The 24,088-nt window shown below is 41.5% G+C and overlaps 1 protein-coding gene across 1 annotated transcript in view; it reads left to right on the top strand.

The window, feature by feature from the left end:
• Positions 1–24,088, top strand: part of LOC126428342 (histone-lysine N-methyltransferase 2C-like) — a 440,767-nt gene that overhangs the window by 156,063 nt on the left and 260,616 nt on the right. Inside the window, exons 31-35 of the mRNA XM_050090275.1 lie at positions 1,134–1,501; positions 3,251–3,426; positions 6,721–6,898; positions 13,483–13,605; positions 18,566–18,791. Of these exons, the coding sequence (XP_049946232.1) occupies positions 1,134–1,501; positions 3,251–3,426; positions 6,721–6,898; positions 13,483–13,605; positions 18,566–18,791 (1,071 nt within the window). The remainder of the gene's footprint in view (positions 1–1,133; positions 1,502–3,250; positions 3,427–6,720; positions 6,899–13,482; positions 13,606–18,565; positions 18,792–24,088) is intronic.

The following is a 24,088-nucleotide window of genomic DNA, read 5'->3' as shown; positions in this document are numbered from 1 at the left end:
ATTTACACTTTCTTGCAAAAAGTATGTCAGATTTTATTTATTTATTTATTTATTATTGTATAGCGTATGGCTAATACAGACATATCATAAAATTAAATTACATATACATATGCACATATTGACACACAAGAAACTTAAGTTTGTCTTTACAACTGAATATCCAGTCCTTCAATCCAGCGCTCTGCATCTGGAGTTGCTAGCAGGAAGTCCTCTTCAGCACTGTGATAGGCTCGAATCCTGTATTCACTGACAAATTGGTGAACAGTCTGGTACGGAGCCCCACAGTCACTGGCTGGATTAGCCAGCTTCTTACACTTAAAACGAGCATCCCCACATCAGCCACGGTGGGTGCGGATTCTGTCGAGAGTAGTTCTAGTCTCGTGTGGTAGGTTGAATCGACTCGGAAGTTTAGCAGCTGAGAAGATGTTATGCAGGCACACGGCTTCCCACCGACCTCTGCATTCTTCGAGGGGTTCGAAATCCTCAGTAATCGTGTCAGCAGCATCGGACAGAGTCGGATGGCGTGATTTTCAGTCTCTTAAGATTTAAAAGTGGCAGGTCGCTATGCACGGGTAGGTTAGAATTTCTGGAGATCTTGTGGAATTCTCTCGTAAGGGCAGTACATCTGCATAGAGCAGGAGGCATTATACCAGTTAACAGTGGAAGCCAATAATGTACGTTGATGTTGCAGATTATGCTTGTAAATCCCCGTATTTGACAAAACAACCTTCGGGTATCACTCAGATTTGCCTCATCCCAAATGTTTTTTTGTGTTTTATACCTTATCTATGAATGAGCGATACGTGTCAAATGTATGGGCTGTTCCAGAGGTGCTATCGCCCCACTTTACAACCTGTAGGGATATTGTAAGCACAGAGAGAGGGATACGCTGACAGTATAACTGCGTAGAGGAAGAAGGAAGAGAGTGGTGTTCATCTGTTTTCACATTTAAAAAGAAGTAATCACGTGTTATGCCACGAAAAGAATTTGTAATAATTTCGTAAGATTGTACAGCAGTGGGGATTAAACAGTTTTCCATTTATCTGCCCGATTAGTCACTATCTGAGGGAGTAATTAAGATTGATTACATCTTTCAGCTGTCAGAGGAAAACTAAACTTTCCACGATCTGCAGGTACACCCCGACACCGTACCCTCAAGGAGCCCCGCCACCGCCTCCGCCCAGTATGCGCGCCGTCCAGTTTGCCGCCGCTGCCGGAGGACCGGCCCCCCCGCGACACGGGTTTACCCCGCGTGGTCCGGACGCGGGCGGGTACGTGACGGCTGCCGGCCTGGGCTTTGTCCGCCCCGGCCCGCCCGTCGTACAGACCCACGTGGGCGCGCCGCCTCAGTCCGCCGGCGTAGGTGTGGGCGGTGTGGCGGCCGCAGATCCGTATGCCGTGCCGGCTCTGACGCCTAGACCTGCACAGGAACAGCTGCGGGACCTCCTGCAGACCAAGAAGGCGGCAGACGAGCAGCCGGGGCCCAGGCTGTGGGCGGCAGGTGAGGACGTGTCGTGTGAATTTCCCAAAAAGAACTTCGCACCACCCACTTATCTGCAAATATATGAAATATATGTACATTTACATTTCAGGGGAGCATGCAGTGACAGAGATTATTATTATTATTATTATTATTTATTACTTAGTTGTCAAATAAATACAAAGCAACAATAACAACACAAATAAAAGCAGTGTATTCGAAAGAGCACATCTCTAGTATTTGCCACACTGTTCTGCTCGGATCCTTATCGGTATGCTGAAGTGGTCGATATGCTGCTCGAGATTTTCCCACTCTTCGGTGCCGGTCCTGCTGAGGTCACCCAGTGTGTGAGGAGGGTTCTTGTAACAGCCGTGACAGTGCACTGTGAGTTTCTACTGGTCCCGAGTGTGCTCGATCGGGTCAGTTTCGGCATACGCCTCGGACCGTTCCATTTCTACAATTCCTATCTCACGCTGGAAGATGTTTGGTGTGCGAAAGTGGTGTTATCACTCATTATTGTCTCAAAAGGTGAACTTACCGCGAAAATGTCGATTGTAGAACCGGACATTTGTTTGGAGGAGGAGTTTGTCCCGATTCGGGACAGCTCCGAAATTGCCGTCGACAGAGTTGAGAGTTTTAAAACACCAGTAAGTGATACTGGCCCAAAGTGTGACTGACCCACTTCTCAGCCGAGCCTGTCGGTCTGTACGCCCGAAACACGCTGTAGTACCTGGCTGCCTCCACACACGTACGACAATCGTCAGGTGTTTGAAAAATGCTGCTCTCGTCAATGCAGGTACTCAGTGTCGTCGATCTGAGTTCCTCTGTCGACCTTCTTCACACGTCACAGTACTGGAGGCCCGTACTGTCATTCACAGTGGATGCCCGGAGGGCAAATCGATCGCGTGGAATACTGCCCGAGTCGACACGGCCCTCGTAGTTGCCTCCGAAAAAGCATCACGTAGTTCACTCACATTTTCCTCACGGTAAATACAAAACAATTTGCAGGTCACACTGTCAGGTACTGTCGATCGAGGACAGACGTCGGGAGCCGGGTCGCCAATATTTCGTGTCTTACAATAGCAGACGAGGTTTTTGTGGTGTGACAACGGTGTACATTGGCTGGTATCCAGCTTTCTGTACGGACAACCCTTCTCGCCGAAAAGTGACGACGAGTGCAGACTTAAATTTGTAAACAATCTGTGCTGTTGTGTTCACAGTTGTAGACACAGACTTCTGTACTGAGCTGCAATGAGAATGCCAGTTTGCTTTTACTTTTGTTATGAAAGTTGCTGTGTATAACCATTTCCTGCAGTCAGTAGTGTAGAGAAAGGGAATTCTGATCAGAAAACATTAAGATGTGAGTAATGAGAATTGGCAAAACTATTTTTGAGCTATTTATGTAATAGAAATGGTTTACTTATTTATTTTTGTGAAGTCTCAGGTATGTCTGCCTGACAGTGAAGTTGTGTGAGTGCTCCCCCCTCCCCTTTCTCTCTCTCCTTCACCCTCCCTGCCTCATCCCCCTTCCCCCTCCCATTATTTATATTTGTGAAATCTTGGGTATGTCTGTCTGACAGTGAAGTTGCGTGAGTGTTCTCTCTCTCTCTCTCTCTCTCACTCACACACACACACACACACACACACACACACACACACACACACACACACACACACACTTCACCCTAAGGCCTAAACAGTTACATGCACTATTAAGAGCACCTTAATACAGAATCGCCTCCTGACTCCGTGTCTTACGGCTGCCTACAGATCAGTTGGCGCCGCAGCAGCACGGTGGCGCGGAGGTGGCGGCAGACCCCGGCGCGGAGTTCCGGCAGCCGCTGCCACCTGCGCCGTCGCGCCCTCCACGCCTCGCTGCCCCCGCTGTCATCAGGGCTGCCCAGCTGCCACTGCAGGCACAGGCTGCACTCAGAGCGCCCCTCCAGGTAAGGCAGAGATATCTAAATTACTGGTGTAACACAGTAAGGGCACACATAATGTTACCACTCGGTATCTTTTGGGTGTGTTTTCATTGTTTTACTCAAGTATTATAGAAGATTTGTGCGTTTTTTTGTGAAGAAATAGGCATTCCAATGGGAAGAACGGTCACTTTTCGTAATAAATAAGTTGTTTGTAAACGTATTAGTTGTCACGGAAAAGTTAATCCTGTCATAATGTCGATTTTTACAGTTTACTCTCCGACGTAATCGAGAGTCAGCTTTTTCTGTTTATTTTTGTGGTGATTAACAGCTGTAATATACTGGTAGAAAATTCAGTGCAACTGTGAAATTCCTTCCTGTAAATGTTTTATGTAAACGTTTATATGTTAAACAATTTCAGTCAGTTTTTGCAAAAATCAGAAATTCATTAAATCAACAGTTTTCCCTTGCCTGTAGAAACGCTAATAGACATTGTAAACTGATAATGTGGAGTGTCATTGTCATCTGGAAATTACTTAATACATTAGACAAAATGTTATCAGCAAAGTCGTTTTACAATTGTATGCGCTGTAAAGGTGTCCGTCTGACGTCGAATAAGTCCTTTTGCGTACTACTCGGTATAGACCTTTGTGACCTAAAATCGCCTGGGGGAATAGTGTACTGTATTCTCTTCTCGTATACTAGCTTTTCTTCTCTTCAGTGTACCATTTGTGATCTTTTGTACCACCCCCATCACTTTCTCTGTGCCTTCATTCTTCAGAAGTTTTATTATATTGTACTCCACAGACAAGTTTTAATCTCTGATTGTTTTTAATCTGGTACCCACAATCAGCTTCTGACTTACCGGGAGTCACATTTCGTGAGGACGAGGTGAGACCGAGTCGAGCGAGGTGGCGTCGGTGAGATTAGGAGGTCGAAGCAGTTTCGGAGATGGCTGGGTGAAAAAAGGAAAAAGAAAAATGAGAGTCAGAATGAGCCCTACGAGTTGGTATGAGCCCTGCAGTCGAGAGCTAGCAGGAAAGAGGAAGCGAAATTGAAAGAGGGAGGGAAGGTCGAGGATAAAATGATAAACTGGCAGAGACACAGAAGAACTGCCATCTCGAGAACAGCGGCAGCTAATTGACGGAGATGCCCTGCAGGGGAGCGAGTAGCTTGCTGCTGCCGCCACTCTGTCCCGGTACTCCCGGTCTCTCCACCTGACGTGTTGCTCTTGCAGTGCAGTCCTACACCCTCCAGAATTTGACCACTTCTGTATCTTAACGTTTTCTCTCTAATTTTTCCACCATCTCCTTTTCTGCTCTTTTCCAGTTTTTTAATTGCACTATTCATTTCTCTTCTCATAACGTTCTCTTTATCCATCTTTACTTCTCACTCTGTTTTCTTATCTATATTATTCTTCCAGGAAACAAAGAAAAGAAAAAGAAAAAAAAAAAGTTCAAGTAATTACGGACCGAATTTAAAAATTTAAAATAATGTCACTCTATTCGTAACGAGGTATATTGTTAAACAGCATTAACACTATGCTGTCCACTGACACCACAATGGTGTCGTGCGTGAAAAAGTGGTCAATGGCCCGGTGACACCACAGTGGTGTCGTGCATAGTACCGTTCAGTAGCTGGCGACACCACAGTAGTGTCGTGAACATAGTATTGCGCAGTGGCCGGCGACAGCACTTCAGTATCTTCTGCATTCTGTTGGTGTTACGTTTAGGTAACACTAAGTTATACACGTCAACAAGTTTTTTGTTTTTATAAGTACTTGTGCTCTTTCATCGTGACAGCCGAAAAAGATGATACGATTATTTACGATGAATTCGCAGACGTCTTGTCTGACGTTCAGGACAACTTGGCCGATTGGGAAGAAGATGTCGGATATAAAAAAGAAGGAAAGTGATGCTGAATTGTTGGAATATAGTGAAAGACGTCCGAGAAGAATTCGGCGAATGCTACAGTTGCCGACTGAATCGGATGAAGAAGACTGTGTACAGTGGTCAGACTTTGATTTACCGAGGACCGATAATAAATTTGAAGGATCTCCAGGTCCAAACATATTTCCCAAAGATACACAGTGTCTCGAGGATATCGTACAATTATATATTGGGATCGATCTATTTGAATATATTAGCAATGAAACTGACAAGAACTACAGTCAAAATTTCAATAGTAGGGAAATGGTTAAAAAAAAAGGTCTTATTTGTCAACGTTATGGGACCTGAACTTAGAAAATTGTTTGGGCTTGCTATCCTTACGGAAATTGTGAAAAAAGCAAGGATCGATGATTATCGGTCACCGAATCTGTCGATAGACACACTGATATTTCACAAAACAATGTCCCGCAACCAATTCGGACAAATATTATAATTTTTACCTTTTTCCGACAACAACAATAAACCGGATAATGCCGACTAGCTTTTCAAAGTGCAATTTGTAATTGATTATTTTTCCAAAAAGCTTAAAGAAACTTTTAATCTTAAGTGATTGATACCGTGGCGTGGATGGTTAAATTTTAAAGTTTACAAATTGTCAAAAATTACGAAGTAGGGCATACTCACTCGGATGCTGTGTGATTTGAGTGCGAAATACATTTCCTCATTCGAGATATATTCCGGTGCTGGACAGCCTTTAGCAAAAACAGTGATTGAACTATTGATACCTTCTTAGGGAAGTGGCATCACCTCTACACAGATAATTATTATAACAGTGTCGAACTCGGGGTGTATTCCTGCGATCGCTAGGTTCCGTATACCGAATGGGTGACAAAAGTGACCTCGTGCAGTGTGGCTGTACGAAGGGCACTAGGACCGTAGGTGCTAAATTTAACTCATTAATTTGTTTGTGCAGTAACGAGAAGTTTAATTCTGTGAAGAGTCGAGGTTTTACCAGTCATCTCTAAACTGAATGTAGCATGGTGCTTACCAGTGTACTGCCTTTGGCTGTCGCCCCTCAGCCTCCTGGCAGGACACTGGAGCCTGAGAGCCCTTCTTTTCCAACAGTCTTCAGAGACTAACATATTTTAACAAATTTGCTACACCTTAAAACCATTCATAGAAAAGTAATTAATTGAAGAGCAACTCACTGTGTAGTGCAGGTGTCAAGCTGCCCACAACCGTGTAAGTGAGACTGATAACTAGCTGGTGTTTGGACAGATCTTTTTTCAAACGAGAGCTCGCGTATTTTGACGGGAACAAATTGTGACTTAGCAATGCTACCTAACGTGTCAGAAAGGGCTCACAGAAGTGAGCACCTCTCGTCACGTACTCCCGTCTGCCGTTGACACGAGACGCTCCTCTGTTGCGACAGGGCCTGGACCCGAGAATCCGACACGTTCTGCAGCAGCGGTACCCGGGAGCGCTGCTGCGTGCGCAGCGCAACCCTCTGGATCCGTACGACCATCTGGTGCAGCATACCCAGCCGCAGGCGCCCCCACAGCCACACCACCAGGAACCGCCCCCACAGCCGTCGCCGTTCACTACTGCCGGTGAGTACTGACGTCCTCCTCGCCGTGCTTCCACTCCTCCCGTATTCGAATGTGACGGTGTTCTCACTTACCCTGTCGGGCAGTTACTACGTTTGTGCTTCGTCTCTGCTCTGAGGTAACACTTGCTGCTGTTGTGTGGATGATGGTTATTGTAGTACAGATGAGAATTTGGTGACTACTGAGTAATTATTAGTTGGGGCTTTATTTTAAGAATGAATACTTTCTGGATTCCTCTTTGAGCAAAGTCCAATTTCGTGAGGTTCTCTATTTTTTCCGAGAATGTTTCAATAGTGTTGTACTTTCGTCAGAGTGTTTTCCTTTATTCCACTCGGTTTTATTTTATTCCGTTAAACAGCACATTTGGTTATTAGTGCTGCTGTTTCTTGCAGCACAATTAGTGGTTTTACAGGGTTTGTCATTATTGTAATTCTGTCATCTGTGTTCACAAAACACAGTGGAAAACACTACCTCTGACTAGAGATGGGCAAACTCGTTCCTCCCGGGGAACTAGTTCACTGGTAGTCATTCCTTTTTTGCGATCTGTTCATTTTTACTCGTTTATTTATTATTTTTTTTATCTAATTATGCACGCTATATGTGTTTTAGATAAATGTCCAGGAAAAATATCAATTAAATGTTACTTGTGCACAATAATTCATCAATAACAAAATGTAGACTGGTTGTTTATTAGTTTTCTTTTACAATTTGCAGCTGCGTAGGTTAACCGTGCATCACAGTGTCGTGCCATCTGTGTGGGAAATGAAGATTTGTTGGAGAAAATCGTGATTTTTGGCACAGGAGCCGAGAAATGGCTTACTAAAACAAGAAACCTCTTATTGACAGCTGTGGCAACTCTGTAAATGCAGAATTTTTGTGAACTTCACAAGTAAAAGGAAACAATTCCTTTTTTCAGAACCTGGACAACCCAGCACAGATTTGAAGATTTTTTACAATTGAAAAAGATAACAATTTTTTGAACAATCAACATTTGAAAGCAGCCCCAAGGTTCATACATGGAGACAGTCATCAGTTACTTGAGAAAGAGAACTTCTGAATGAGCGAGCACAGGCAGCTATTAACATATGATATTGAAATGACTATGAAATTCAACAATTCTTAAATTACCTATTAATGTACTTAAAACGTAAATTTTATTTATAAATGTATTTAAAAATAAAGTAAAAGAAAATATTACTACCAGTTCAACACTGGTAATTTTACACACATTTCAGTCATTTTATCTTATTATGGAAAAGAGTGGGAAAAAGTGGACCATCAAACTAGTAGTAAATTGCTTTTTACAGTGGAACTTCGATTTTACGTTCTCCGATTTTACGTTTTTCACAATTTTACACTATAAATTTATAGCCTCTGTAAAGAACCCATAAGGTCAGTGCTAAAAATTCCCTGTTTTTACGTTTCTTTCTTGTAGAGTTTACTCGATTCTAAATTATTACTCATGTCTCGCTTGATTTCATCCCGTTTTCTTCCTATTGGCATTTGATGTGACTGAATGAGTAATAAGTGGCACAAAAGACGGGCGGTTCGCAAAGTGGTTGATGGTGGAGTTAAGGGAATATTTTAGGCTGTTGCAGAGGGGGGGTGGGGGTGGGGGGTGGGGGTGGGGGGTGGGGGGGGGGTGGGGACGTTAGAGAGGAAATGCTGACGTAATCCACGATCGGTGTTGCCAACACAACTTGCAATATTTAGCTTCACCATGCAATTATGGTGGCTTGAGTACGTTTCACACTACTTGTTGCAGTTTCTGACATAATCGTGACTCGGTGGTGCTGTGAAGGCGGCCAGGAATGAGGATGTTGATTTGTCGATTGTTATAGTGTCGTGGACATGTTAGTGACAGAAGAATCTCAGTTGCAGCAAGATCCCTCTGGAAAATATATTTGTGGTTGCACAACATGCAAAATATTTGTGACAAGAAACAATATGAATGTTATTGCTCGTCTTGTCATTTGCAGCAATTTCAGATGTCCTTTTAGGTTCCTGCCTAACCACACACTCAGAAATCGCTTTATATTTGGAAAAAAGCTGTGAAATATTTGTGATAAGGAATGGTATGAATTTTATTGCTGCTTATTTCACTTGCACAAATGTGAGCTGTCCTCTTAGGTTTTTGCGTAACCAAACACTTGGAAATCACCTCACATTTGGAAATAAATGGCTAAATATTTATTTCGTCCTTCATTCTCTAACTAGACAGAAATGTTGAACAACATCGATTACTGCAAAACATGTGGTATTATGATAATAACAAGCCTGATAGCAATGCTAAGTTGAAAAAAATATTGGCATGTAGTGAATTGCAAACCTATAACCTCTGACTCAGCTAACCGTGACATTAACCATTATGATACAGCTTACTCGTCTGAATTTTGTATTGTGAATTAGTTATTATAAAAGCTCTTGAAGCCGTACATCGTTGAAGCTTTATTAATTGACATTTAATGATAAGTGTGACATATTTGCGGTACGGTAATTTGAATGCACCGTTGCTTCGAAACAGCTTACTGCGCTCGTACGTCATACACTACGAATGAAATGAATAATAGAAGTTCACACAGGAGTTGTTCAAAAGCGCTCATGAAAGTCATAGTCGAAAGCCCACTAGTGACGTCAAAATGTCGTGTGAAGTGGCGTCCATACTGCCACTGAAAATATACTTTATTGGAAATATTTCCTATAGTGTTTCACGTGTATTTCTTACTATTTCCTACATTGTTTTTCATCTGTTTCTGACTTTGCCATGTCTAGAGGCGAGGAAACTGTAATACTGCTGCTGAACTATTAATGGTTCATACAGACAGAATGAAAGATGTCAGTCGTTCATTCTTTTTTTATTTGTTTATTGTGAGTTGCGACCTGAAGGCCATAAGCATCTCTCAGTGCGGTTGCGTTATAAAATAATTGGATCATTCATTCTTTTTTTATTTATTTATTGTGATTTGTGACTTCCTGTGCAGTCTTTCTCAGTATTCTACCAAATGGAGCAGCAGTTTTCTGCAGAGCATCTTGTTTTATTTTTATTCTTTTACTGCTTCTTGCACAAGCAGCCATCAGTCTGGCACAACAATAACAACTCGACAGTGAACTGCTTCATGCACTGCATAATCCGCCCCCCAAGAAAAAGTTAATACAGCAAGAGAAAACAAAAGGCTTAACAGCTCTATACGACAAACAGTACAATGCAACATACATACACACACTTGCACCGTGCAGCAGTGACATGCTGTAGCTGGCGTGAAACATTTTTTCCTTTGATCTGTAAGGGCGTTGCTATGGACAGATCTTTCTGTGTTTTGAAAGATATTTCCAAATGGTGTCCACATCAAATAGCCGGAAACATGTTTTGCAAACATGTTTTAAGCTTAGTATGTACACAGCTTGAAATATGGACTCGACCCAAGTTGCATGCACACATTAGGTTCTGACATCTTTCATCGTACTTCAGTTTTTGGTTTAATTCACTGTATGCTTCAATTTTTGCTTTTTGCTGGGTGAACACGAAGGGAAGATGTCTCGCATTTGTTGATGTATAATTGGTGGTTGTAGCATGTAGGAAAATATCTCTGTTTCCTTGTACACACGTACTAATTTCAATTTTTTGGCAAGTTTTTACTTGTTACACATCTGTGATTTTTTAAGAACTGAAGAAATTCATTACCACAAATTATTGTATAAACATTGTATTTTACAATTAGTTTCCTTCGCTTATACACAGATTTTATACATTGTGTTAGTGAGTATTCCGATTTATACTCGTACATATGGTTTTGTTCATATTTTGGAGGTTTTAACATTTTCATTGGCTCTGCATTTTCCTCAGTTTTGCGGTTTTTAAGTCTGGACCCCATGAAAACGTAAAGTAGGGGATACACTGCAATTAAATCATTCGTCTGTGTCACAACAGCATAAAATATAACAACTGCTAGTGCCATGTATGTTTTGAGTTATTAATCAGAACTGACAGCTGAAAGATTGTAGGAATTGGTAAAATTACAAAAATTATGACTAATGAAATTGAACAGTATTTTCCTTAATAAGGGTACCTGTAAACAGATTTAATTTAAGTGACAAGTTCCTTAAGACAGATTATTCACAGTGGCATGAAAATGTAGGTATTGTCAATGCTCTATACATAGTTACTAAAGTCAGTCCCTCTGTTGGCTTCTTTGGGATGTAACAATCCCCCAGCTCTCTGCTGTCTCAGGTCACCTCCTCTTACCATCTGCCTCTCAGTCTTCCAGGGGGTCTCGAGCTTTCCATCTTTTCGTCATATATCTGACGGACTATTCTGCCACTGTCCACTCTGACATTGTGGCTCGCCCATTGCAAACGTCTCACTTCAGCGACATTCGCTACCAAGGATTAGTCCCCTAGCTTAACTATTTCTTTGTTGGATCTTCAAATCCACCTTTTTGTTGCTCTGTCAGATATACGCCCTAAGATTTTTCTGTACACTTTATTTTCAAAGAGTGAGAGATGGTACTCTTCATTTTTGGTCACACTCTGTGCTTTGGTTCCATGTAGCAGTAGTGGCCTGATGATTGTGTTGTAGAATTTCAGCTCAGTTTTCCTAGTTCGGAGGATAGAAGTTTTTGGAGGGAAAAGTAAACTCTGTTTGTGTTCCGTATCTTCTATTGCAAACATTTCTAATTACACCAAGATATTTCAAGTTGGGAGTGTTCCTGAAAAGTACATTTTTCCGTGTGAAGATTATAATGTTATTTTGCAATCATATTTTTCCTTCGTACTATCATATATTCTGTTTTTTATACGATAATTTTTAAGCCTATTTTCGTGGCAGTTTCATTTAGCTTTTCGAACAGTGTTTCATTTTCACCACTGTTATTTCCAGTTAAAACTGTCATTTGCATAGGCCAGTATATTTGGTTGCTTATCTGTAATGTTTCCATTTGTCACTCGTTTGGTTTCTCGTACCACGCTTTCCGTGGCAAGATTGAAGCCATTTCTCAAAACAGTCGGATACTGAGCCACAGTATGTCAGCCTGCCTACTGCCTTCTCCATACGCACTTTGACCTAACTGATGAGTTTCTTGCGGATTCCGTAGTCTGCCACGATTCCCTGCACCATTTCTCTGTGCACCAAACTGTAGGACTTTTGGAACTGTTTCTCTTTGCACCGAATTGTAGGCTTTCTGGAAGTTTATGAACAGGTAATGGATGCTCTTGTTGTATTTCTATATTTTTTCAGCTATGGTCTTGATGCAGTAGATGCTGCTTGTTGTCAATCTACTTTTCCAAAAACCATTCTAGTAGTCCCCTGTCATGTCCTCGGTATAGGGGGTGTCTCTAAAATATTATATGTGACAGTACTTTTATGCTGTGACCAGTTGGAATATTCCCCTGATTCTTGCAGTTTTGTTTATCTCCTTTCTTGTGTGTAGGGATAATGATTGATTCCCTCCATTCATTTGGTATCTTTTCGTCTTTCCAAATTTTAAGAATAAAATGAAACAATTTTTCGTGTTTCAGAAATTCCCCTGGTACTCCATCAGCTCCCACTACGTTGTGGTATTTTCAGTTTTTCTCAAATTGTTGATTACTTCTTCGTATGTTGGGCCATTTACAAGATGTACAGCTATCGTAGGGCGAATTACCTCCAGCTTCTTTTCTAGTTCTGGGCTGTTCAAAAATAAGTTGTCAAAATATTCTTTCCAAGCATTTAATATATCATCAGGTACAGTGATAATTTATCAAAAATAACTACGTTTAAAAGCAAATTAGGCTCTCTCGCTGTATTTACTGTACAGCGAATGTATGTGGGCTGTCCTTCATCCTGGCCACCTTCGAGTGAACTGCGTGGCAACCGTCGAAATAAAGGAGTCGATAGCCTTCACTAATGTGCGACGAATTTCCGTTCACAGTAAACGAGCTGAAACACAAACTACTTGTGGCATTTTGAAGATGAGGTAACAAATTTTCTGCAGAACATTGAAAGAGAAAGGGAGCTGTTCCAGTATTGCAGTTGATAGCACATTGAATTAGGAATGTCACTTTAATTCGAAATAAATTCTCTGTGTGAAAATATCTTGGTGTCAGCTGTGTTAAGTGCAGATTTATTATCTATTCATAACATTTGTGCCGGACTGGGATCCGAACCCAGATTTGTCATCCTATTAGAGTGTTTGCCTTGACCACTTCAGCCATTTGTACACCCTCCTGGACTGCTCCAAATTTCTGTATGTTGCACTGTCCACATTGCTGTAAAATAGCCATTCTACTTTGGAAATGAAATGTGGAATAGAGAACCAACAATTAATGAAAGACTGCAATTAGAGCATAAAGTTAATTAATTAGAGTGCTTAGTGCTGCCAGCAGTTTGTACAGGGAGACCTGTGAGGGGACCCGTGAGTTCATACAGTCTTGTTCTGATGATGGCTCGTGCACTTGTCACTGGGGCACTCGAGTTTGTACATAATGTTTGAGATTTACATGCGCCTGATTGTTGAGAGATACCGTACCGCTAACTAAAATGTCACAGCTGTGCTGTGATCGTGTTTTACTTTCGACAGAATTCTCAGTTGCTTTACTTTTCATCGTTGTAGGTGCCATTGTGTCATCGGATGCTCAAGAAATACCTGAAAGTGTGACCGAAGAGCTAGAGAAGTTGGAAGAAGAAGGCGTCGGAGCGATACTTGGAGAACTGGGCGACGATGACGAACTGCTTGGTGAGTACCGAAATTAAAATGCTTCCGAAGCCGTGGCACGGTGGGACTTAAACACACTATTTTAACTACTGCCACGTATTTACGTGTAAGACTGGAAACAAAAATATTTTATAAAAAATAGAGAGGTAAGCTGACCCACAAGTTGGCTACGGGGTGTAATTTATATTTAGGTATTGTCTGCAAGAACAAATTGTCAGAGTGGCATTGGATAGCTGCAGCCTCTGCTGCAATCTGTGACAAATGTTAAAAAGATTTTCCTCTTTTCGTTTTTTCTGTCGTTTCTTATTTCCATTTAGAAAGTAATGAGTTTTCCTCTCACTTTGTACTTGCGTGTCCATATATTGTTGTCTTGTGACGGTACGTGTACCGTAATACGTAATTGAATGTTTTGGTTTGATGTAAGATTGAGTATAACAGTTCAAGCAAAACTTGACAGTTTAAGAGCTTTAATCAGTATTAATTCTTACTGTTTTGTCTTTCCTTTTAGATAAGCTATTGTTGGATAATTTATGAAAAATTATGGTGATATTTGATGTAAAGATTGATTTTAAGAAACAGCAGATGATTTGATTGGAACATACAGCCAAAATTTATCATTGAGAGACAAAAAGAGTGAATGATGGTGTTCTGGTGATACGAAGTACTTATCGTCCAATTTTTTGAAAACCATTAGGTGGAAAAGTTTGATTTTTGCACATCCTACGGTCTGATGTCACTTGATAAAGAGCAGAATTTCTTGTCATTATCCGTGATACTGTGCTGTATCCAATTGAGTAATATATTGCATCAAAAAACGCATTGTGTAAACTTCGCGTATTGTTGATTTTAACTCGTACATTGCAGTGAATGAAATGTAGATAAGATACCAGAATTTTATTTGAAGTTGAGAGTAGACTGATATCTGATTTTGTTCTCTAGTTCAGGGTTTCATATACGGAGGATGATCATATATGTCATGCCCATTCACATCCTTCCTTGCACATCGTGAATCGTGTAGTCATAACAGTTGTCATATCTCGTAAGTGATTCGAGATGTCGAAATGTTTTTTGCAATTGACAGCACCCAATGAGGCACGTATGTTGTATGAGAAATACTTGAATCTTTTTTAGTCAGTGAGATTTGTAAGTAACTCTTCCGCAGCAGTGAGAGGTAGGCAAGTCAGGATGTGTACTGGCATTCATAGCACTGTAGGGAAATCTGAGTAATGCGCGTATACACTTGCATGGCAGCTGGGAAATGGCGGAACAGGACAAGTATATGGACCCACAGCAATGGAACTGTTAAATTTGTTTTAATTTTCATTATTAGCTTCTAAAGGTAATTGGAAGTGAAATGCCTATTTTTTTTAATTTTATTTATTTTTTTTATTTTAGTATTATTATTTTTTTAAATGTGACTTGCGTGAAAAATTCATAAAGTCAATTGTCATCGGGGTCATCTTACAGTCGTTTGAGCGATGTAAAACATAAAACATTGTGCAGATTGTTGCATTTGTCAATTGTCACAACTTTTTATAAAGTTGAAAAATAACGGCTGCCCTACTATACCACACAGCAGACAAGGCTGTGAAAACAAGAAGTAATTTTTGGTTTGCGCAACGATTAGTGACAGATCGTCCGACAACTGGAAAAATGGTGAGGACAGTTCAGAATAACTATGAACGAATCTATTCCATATTCCTATGTAGCTAAATATAGTGGGAAGTAGTGAAATTCAGTGGCAGGAGGAACAAGACTTCTAGTCAGGAGAATACAGGGTTATAAATACAAAATCAAATAGGGGTAACGCAGGAGTAGGTTTAATAATAAATAAAAAAATATGAGTTTGCATAAGCTACTATGAACAGCATAGTGAATGCATTATTGTAGCAAAGATAGACACGAAGCCCATGCCTACCACAGTAGTACAAATTTATATGCCAACTAGCTCCACAGATGACGAGATTGAAGAAATGTATGATGAGATAAAAGAAATTATTCGGATAGTGAAGGGAGATGATAATTTAATAGTCATTTGGGGGGGGGGGGGGGGGGGGACTGGAATTCGATAGTAGGAAAAAGAAGAGAAGAAAAAGTAGTAGGTGAATATCGAATGGGAGTAAGGAATGAAAGAGGAAACCGCCTGGTAGAATTTTGCACAGAGCATAACTTAATCATAGCTAACACTTGGTTTAAGAATCATGAAAGAAGGTTGTATACGTGAAGAGGCCTGGAGACAATGGGAGGTTTCAGATAGATTATATAATAGTAAGACAGAGATTTAGGTTTTAAATTGTAAGACATTTCCAGGGGCAGGTGTGGACTCTGACCACAATCTGTTCGTTATGGACCGTAGATTAAAACTGAAGAAACTGCAAAAAGGTGGGAATTAAGGAGATGGGTGGGGAGCAAAATAACTGGTGACGATTGAAGTAGAGAGGACATAAATTGTAGACTGACAATGGCGAGGAAAGCATTTCTGAAGAAGAGAAATTTGTTAACATCGAGTATAGAGTTAAGTGTCAGGAAGTCTTTTCTGAAAGTATTTGTATGGAGTGTAGCAGTGTGTGGAAGTTAAACATAGACGATAAATAGTTTAGACAAAAAGAGAATAGAAGCTTTCGAAATATGGTGCTACAGAATAATACTGAAAATTAGATGGGTAGATCATGTAACTAATGAGAAGGTACTTAATAGAATTGGGGAGAGGAGGAATTTGTGGCACAGCTTGACTAGAAGAAGGGACCAATTGGTAGGGCACGTTCTGAGACATCAAGGGATCATCAATTCAGTATTGGAGCGAAGCGGGGATTGTAAAAATCGTAGATGGAGACCAAGGCATGAATACACTCTTCAGATTCAGAAGGATGTAGATTGCAATAGTTGTTCGGAGATGAAGAAGCTTGCACAGGATAGAGTAGCATGGAGAGCTGCATCAAACCAGTCTCTAGACTGAAGACCACAATAACATCAACATACTTTTTCAACTTCTCGCGGCGTAATGAATGGTCCATTAAGTGTCGGGCATGCAGCCACGCAAATGAAAATTCTTCCACTGATATTTCGGCCACATATCGTCCAGTCATCCTCAGAGTGAGTTGCAAGATTGACAAAAAGGTGCCAAGTGTGGCCTTATATGCTTCATGCTGCGCATATGGGTCACAGACGCTGGTCGGCGGTCAAGAGGTACACTTACATATGCACCACCTCTGGTGAAGGCATACAGACATTCAATTCGGTGATGGTGACACCGTGATGACTTCTCTGCAGTTTAATTACCCCAAGAGTCGGATTCCATGCTTTGTCCAAATTAAAACCACTATCTCTATTTATTGAATTATCAGCTAATGTAATCTCTATAGCGTCCTTGAAGGCAGAATCCCAAAGGAAGAGGTGGATGTTAAAATCTGCACTTCACTGTAGTTCATGGAATGCCCTGTACCAGTATAATGTTTGGCCACAGCTGACTTGTCTGGCTGGCATAAGCGCGTGTATCTTTGACGTTCCACGAATCTGTTACGAACGATGCCGATGCATGTTGTTTGACCTATGTATGACATCTCACAATTTCTGCAAGGAATCTGATACAAACCTGCCGGAAGATCACCTTAACACAGTGTTTCTTGAGAATACGGTCTATCTTAGAGGATCCACATAGTGCAAAAATGCACTTGATCAGAAGGAATTACTACCTTCATCCCATCACACTCCTGCATTCTAAGTTTCACATTGAATGCTCTACGAATTTGCTGTGGGGAAAATCCATTTGCTTTAAAAATGATCTTGAGGTGAGCACTTCTTTCAAATTACCTTTATTGGATATACAGTGCGCCCTCTGCACTAAGGTCTTAAGGACACCTACGGTCTTTGAAGGGTGATGGCAGCTACTGGCATGTAGATATAGATTTATGTGTGTCGGTTTACGATATATGACACGTCCCAATGTACCGTCAACTTTACAGCGAAGACTTTAGTGCGTGGGGCACACTGTATGTCCAATAAAGATCATTTGTGAGAAGAGCTCACTTACCTCAAAGCATTTTTATAGTGAATGGATTTTCTCGGCAACAATTTCGTAGAACATTCAATGTAAAACCCAGAATGCAAGTACGTGATGAGGAAGAAGAGAGTAATTCCTTCCGATCGAGTGCATTGTTGCCCTATGTGGGAGCTCTTTCCTCGAAGATAGGCTGTATTCTAGCGAAACATCGTGTTGAGGTGATCTTCTGGCCCCCCACAAAGATTGCAGTTTTACTCGGCTCTGTGAAGAACAGTTATTGCTTCGTAAGGCAGGTGTGTATTAGATTCTTCGCGGACATTGTGAAAAGTCGTACATAGGTCAAACGACGTGCGCTGTTCGTGAAAGATGTGTGGAACTTCCTTGATACACTTACTTATCAAGTCCAGACGAGTCAGCTGTGGCCGAATGTTGTATTTGTACAGGGCATTCCGTAAACTACAGTGATGTGATCCACCTCTTCCTTTTGGGATTCTGTCTTCAAAGAAGATATAGAGATCAGATTAGCTAATAATTTAATAAATAGAGGCAATGGTTTTAATTTGGACAAAGCACGGAATCCAGCTCTCGGTGTAATTAAACTGCAGAGAAGTTGTCACGGTGTCACCGCTGCCGAACACGTACCGATGCGCGAATCGAATGTCTGTACACCTCCGCCACAGGCGGCGCGTGTGTAAGTGTATGTCTCCGCCGCCGACCGGCGTCTGTGACCCACGTGTTCAGTACTGCCGCAGTGGAGCGTAAAAGGCCACGTTCGGCACCTCGTCGTCAGTCTCGTGACACACTCTGAGGACGGCCGGAGGAGACGTGAGCGAAATATCTGTGGAAAAAATTTTATTTGCGCGACTGCGTGCCTGAAATTTAATATACGATCTATTTCGTACACTGTATACGTAATGTGTTCACACTTAGCTACGAATGTGTAAAAACATTTGTAACCGTCTCTGTATTATTACCTGGCAGAGATGGGCAACGATTTCAACATCTTGGAGTATGCGGATCCAGAACTGAGCAGTGTAGTGGGAGGAGAAAAGACGAACATACTGGACGACAACCTGGACCTGGAGGAAGTAGCGGCAGGAAGGACAAACGACGATCACAAAGGGGTCAAGAAGGAGCCGCCGGCGACTGCCGTGAGCGCGACACCCGCCGTCCGGCCACCTGCCCCGACACCGTCCACCCCGACGAGGTACCGCTGGCGCACTTCTCTGCCGTACCGCAACTTTCTGACAGAGTTTCCCGGATCGGTCGACAGTCACGTCAGTGATTTTTGTGCGGTTGTTAAAATGCACTTAGTTATTGTCGAGTTTGTATAATTGGTTTCGATTACCTCTCGTCGTGCCCCGAAATGAGAAATGTCCTGCCCACTGTTCTTCCCACCCCTCCTACCGTGGTATTCTGCCGTTCACCGAACCTACACAATATACTCGTCCGTCCTTACACGACCTCCGCTACCGGTCCCTTACCTCGTACCCCTGTAATAGACCTGGATGCGAGACCTGTCCCGTACATCCTCCTACCACCAACTACTCCAGTCCGGTCACTAACATCACCTATCCCATCAAAGGCAGGGCTACTTGTAAAACCGGTCACGTGATTTGCAAGCTAAGCTGCAACCTCTGTGCCGCATTCTACGCGGGCACGATAACCGACGAGCTGTCTGTCCGCACGAACGGCCACCGACAAACTGTGGCTGAAAAACGAGTGGACCACCCTGTTGTTGAACACGCTGCCAAACGTGATATCCCTCGTCTCGATGACTGCTTCACAACCTGTTCCGTACGGATCCTTCCCACCGACACCAGCTTTTCTGAATTACGCAGGTGGGAACTTTCCCTGCAATACTTCCTACGTTCCCATAACCCTCCTGGCCTCGACCTTCGTCAGTCACTGTCCTCACCCGTCCGGCTCTCTCCCTGTTCCCATTCCAGCACTACATAGCCGTCATTTCACTGCCACACCCAGTCTTTTAATTTCTTTTTATTTCTCTCCTTTCCGCTACTTACCCCCTCCTGCCTGCACACTTTCTCTCCTGCCCTCTGTCTAAATTGCAACACTTCACTGTCCGCCACTCCCACCGTACTATCCCTCCCCCTCCCCACCCCAGCCTCCTCCTTATCCCCACCCAGTCGCCACTCCCCTCGTGCACTGGTGCTGCTGCTCGCAGTGTTGTTTCAGCTCTCTGAGACTGCAGACATGTGTGCAGTATTTAAGTGTGTGTGTGTGTGTGTGTGTGTGTGTGTGTGTGTGTGTGTGTGTGTGTGTGTGTGTGTGAACGCGCGCGCGTGTATGTGTGTCTACTGCTGACAAAGGCCTTAATGGCCGAAAGCTTTAATTGTGTGAATCTTTTTGTTGTGTCTATCGCGATTCAGTATCTCCGCTATATGGTGAGTAGCAACTTTCCTTCTCTGGTATTGTTACATTCCTTCCTGGATTTTCCATTATTTGTTTAAATGTTTAGATAGTATTGTAAAATGGAAAATTAAAAAAACTGTGTAGAAGTAAGTAGCCAGTCGTAACTACTTGTAGTATCTTGCCCACTCGTCTAATGTAGGGGGCCTAGGAAGCTGTTGTCTCGTATCACTAGACAGCGACTCTAGCAAATATTAATAATGGAGTTTATTACAGTAAGTTAAATTGACAATACTTAACTTTGCACATTGACAAAGGCGATGTGCAAACAATCGATGTCCTTCAGTATATACAATTTCCGTGCAAGCGAAACAATTCAGTTCGTAAGTCAGTGCTATAGCGTTTTTATGAAGGCTCGTGGGCGCGGCTAGGCTGTGTGGTGCTTGGCTCTTTGTGTAGTTGCTGTTCCAGTCGTGGCGTCACTCTCGGCTGACGTCATCTCACAGTCGTATCTGCTGTAGCACTCGTCATCGTCGTGCCGGCGCTTGTCGTTACACCGGAACACTACTGAACACTTATAATTTTAATTCTTCTTCATATTTAATGAAAATTTCCTGTTTGTGCAAAGTTTAATGTCATAAGCCCCATTGTTACATTGTACATCTGTGGCTGATATGTTGCTTATTATTTGTTTTGTCCTCTACCAGTGAACAGGAAGAAAACTGTCTATGACAATTAGCAGGTTTCAGTTTGTGTATCACTGGGTACTAAAAATTGCGCAGGTGCAATATGCTGTTGCATTTCCCAGTATCTGTTGCACAAGAAACATCACTGACAAACTTTCGTGTGTTTGCTTTGGAATGAAGATGTCAGAAAGATATAGCTTTCCACATTGTCAAAGGTGTTAAAACATAATAAAACACACTTGAGACTAGGAATTTTTTCTGGAACATGCCTGCATTGTTTTACAGTGCGTATTTGTGGTGGTTCCATTATTAGATATTGCATTTTTTAAAATTTAGATTTTAACTCCATTGGGAATACAAACAATAATAATAGAAAAACAGTGTCATAACACAGTAATAACGATTATGACTGTTCTAACACAATTATTTAGCTTATATGATCATCATCATCATCATCATCATCAATACTATACAATGTAATAAATGAATAACTGTGCTAAAAGGAGAATTGCATATTGTAATTACATTGTTATTGTAAAGTTTTCTGAATGGTAGCTTGGATTTTAGTACTTTCTGTGCACTGTCTTTTAGATTTTTAATGATCCAGTGTATTTTTAGAACTTGGAGAGTATTGTACTCTTCTGAAAGAACATATTATTCTAGAAAAGACCAGATGTTTGGTTTTTTTCTGAAAGACTTCTCAATTCTATCAAACACTCAGTCTGGAGACATGTAGCTATGGCTACGAACAGGAAATAAGTGACGAATATTATTAAATTTTGTGTTTTTACAGGAAAGCTGTAAGCATTGACATCATACAACTGTTTTTATTTTGGCTGCCGCAAGAATCTGAGAGTAGATGTATAGGATTGTTGCCATCATTTGGTTCTTCCTTGCCCAAGTCAGAAAGAAATTCCAGCAAAGTTGAAGCAACTCAATTGTATCCTCTTGAAGGTCCCCCCCCCCCCCCCCCCCCTCCACCCCTCTCTCCCTCTCCCGAGTGTGTGTGGATCGTGATGTACAGATTGTTTAACCATACTTGTCTAGCATAGGAAATCTCACTGATCGATAGTTTTGAAATAGGCTGCATGTCAAAGTAAATCTTACATGATGGTTGGATTATCTTCCTTCATTATACTGTAAAACCACTTTGCGTGTATTTTATGTGATGTGTCTCTAGTTCATAATTCATTCTTCTTCTGCAGACATGCGTCTACTTTTATTTCCATTAAACCAACTTAACAGTGAAGCAGGTTCAGGTACAAGGAGTCCTACAATGGAGCAGATTCAGGTACAAGCAGTCCTGAATGATAGATTGAAATATATATTTGTATTCTGAGCATTAGTTCAGTGCTAAACTCTTTCTTCACAGAATATCTTGAATATTTTATTGACTGTGAGATCTAATGGCAAATAACCTGATGTAGACTTTCTCACACCACAGTGGCTCTCTCTGCATCCTTTTGCTAATGATATACTTCAGTTCTGTATGTTGCCATTGCCGTATTATGTTCCGATCTGTATCTTCCACAAGCAGTTTTATTAATTTTGTTCTTGTGCCACTAGCTTCCCATATGAAGAGCATTTTCTCAAAACTTGATAAATGCAAAAAAAAATTCAAAGTTAAATTAGGTGTAGTAATTGCATTGACCCTTTACGCCAACCTCTCACCTGAGTTTTAACAAAAGCAAAATATTGTCACATTTATAAGCATTTAAAATCCCAAGGTTTCTAGCAAAACGTGATACATGCATTCTTAGAGTTAATGCAAATGTTGACAAATGAAACAAAATCATTCTCAATTATCTTGTCCATCTTTCATAGCAAGCAGGTGGCGATAGTAGAGTAGAGTGGCATGCCAGGTTGCTGGATGCCATGTTACTCATTATTGTAACAGTATTTACTGGCAGGAATTGTGCTGCAACCACACTTCGTTGTCGTCTAAACAGTCGAGCTTACTTTCAGACAAGAATTCACTTGATGCTCTTGTGTTAGTCCACAAAGAGGTACTGAAAGCTGAATCAGAATATATGGTGATTCTTGTGATTATGAAAATGGCATACCGCTCAAAGAATGTTGTGGTGGGTGAAAAATATCAATTTGAGAAGACCTTACATTGATTTGAAATGCAAAGTGCACAGTGTAAAAAGGAACCTATTATTAAATGCACTCGGGGATCTGAGGTTTTGCCTTCAAAGCTAAAGGAATGAAAGAATGTAAGGCTGCTGAACTTTACCATGAGGATATTACCCAGTTTCACGATATAAGTTTCTGTTAAAATTTCTAAATATTCCTTCTCCTCAACAGAGAGTAGTAAATACCCAGAATTGAAGTATATCATTAGCATAAGGATACAGAGAGAGCCACCATGGCAGGAGGAAGTCTACGTCAGGTTATTTGCCGTTACATCTCACAGTTAGTAAAATGTTAAAGATTCTCGTGAAGAAAGAAAAACGTTTAGGGCTGAAATAACACTCCTTATCAGAATACAAGCATATATGTTACAAATATTTCAATCTATAGTTCAGGACTCATCACACCTAGACTTGCTCCGTTGTAAGGTTGGTTTAATGGAAATAAAAGCAGACACATTTCTGCAGGAGAAGAATGAACTACGAACTAGGGGCAGATCACATAAAATATGTGCAAAATGGTTTTATGATATAATGAAGGAAGATAATCCAACTGTCACTAAGATTTACTTTGACATGCACCCGATTTCAAAACTATCACCCAGTGAGTTTCCTATGCTTGACATGTATGTTTAAACAATCTGTACACCATGATCCATGATCAGGAGGAGAAAAAAGGGGGGGATGGGGGAAGAAGCATCATTTTCTACATCTGGTTGGAGGCAGAACCTTCAACAGGGTGTATAAGACCCGGGAGATCCGGGAAAAACCCGGGAACTTTTTCGTCCGGGAGAAAACCGGGAAAAACCCGGGAATTTTTTAGAATTCCGGGAATTTTTCATTGTTTTAGTTACCAGTTAAATTTTTGTGATTTTTGACTGTTAAGAACCAATATTCTAACAAAAGATATTACTGTATCCCGCTACTGCAGAATAATACTGCAGCAACAAAACATGAAAAAGAGGAGGAGGAGGAGAGGGGGGGGGGGACGAAAATAAAACTTAAGTCGCAAAGGAAATGCGCCATATACAACGACAAAACACAGTTCTCATACAACCGTCTGCGAACCAAAGTGTGTCAAAGGCTTTAGGAAGAACATGCAGTGCTTCCTAACAACAAATTGCCTCCTATGAGCGGGACGTGATAGTTGTTTACATTAGATTGATTTGAGCAGTTGCGGGCGGGCTCTTGTGCATGCGCAGTTGAGTCGCGTATGAGCAGTACCTTCTCCCGCTTCTGGCTACAGATATGTGGCTGGGCGCCACTATCTAAATTGCTCCGGTTCGGAAATATCGTAGATACTGGCCTGATGCACA

Source organism: Schistocerca serialis, chromosome 12 (assembly GCF_023864345.2).
Source record: "Schistocerca serialis cubense isolate TAMUIC-IGC-003099 chromosome 12, iqSchSeri2.2, whole genome shotgun sequence".
In the NCBI taxonomy this organism is placed as follows: domain Eukaryota; kingdom Metazoa; phylum Arthropoda; class Insecta; order Orthoptera; family Acrididae; genus Schistocerca; species Schistocerca serialis.
This window is presented reverse-complemented; position numbering and strand designations above follow the sequence as displayed.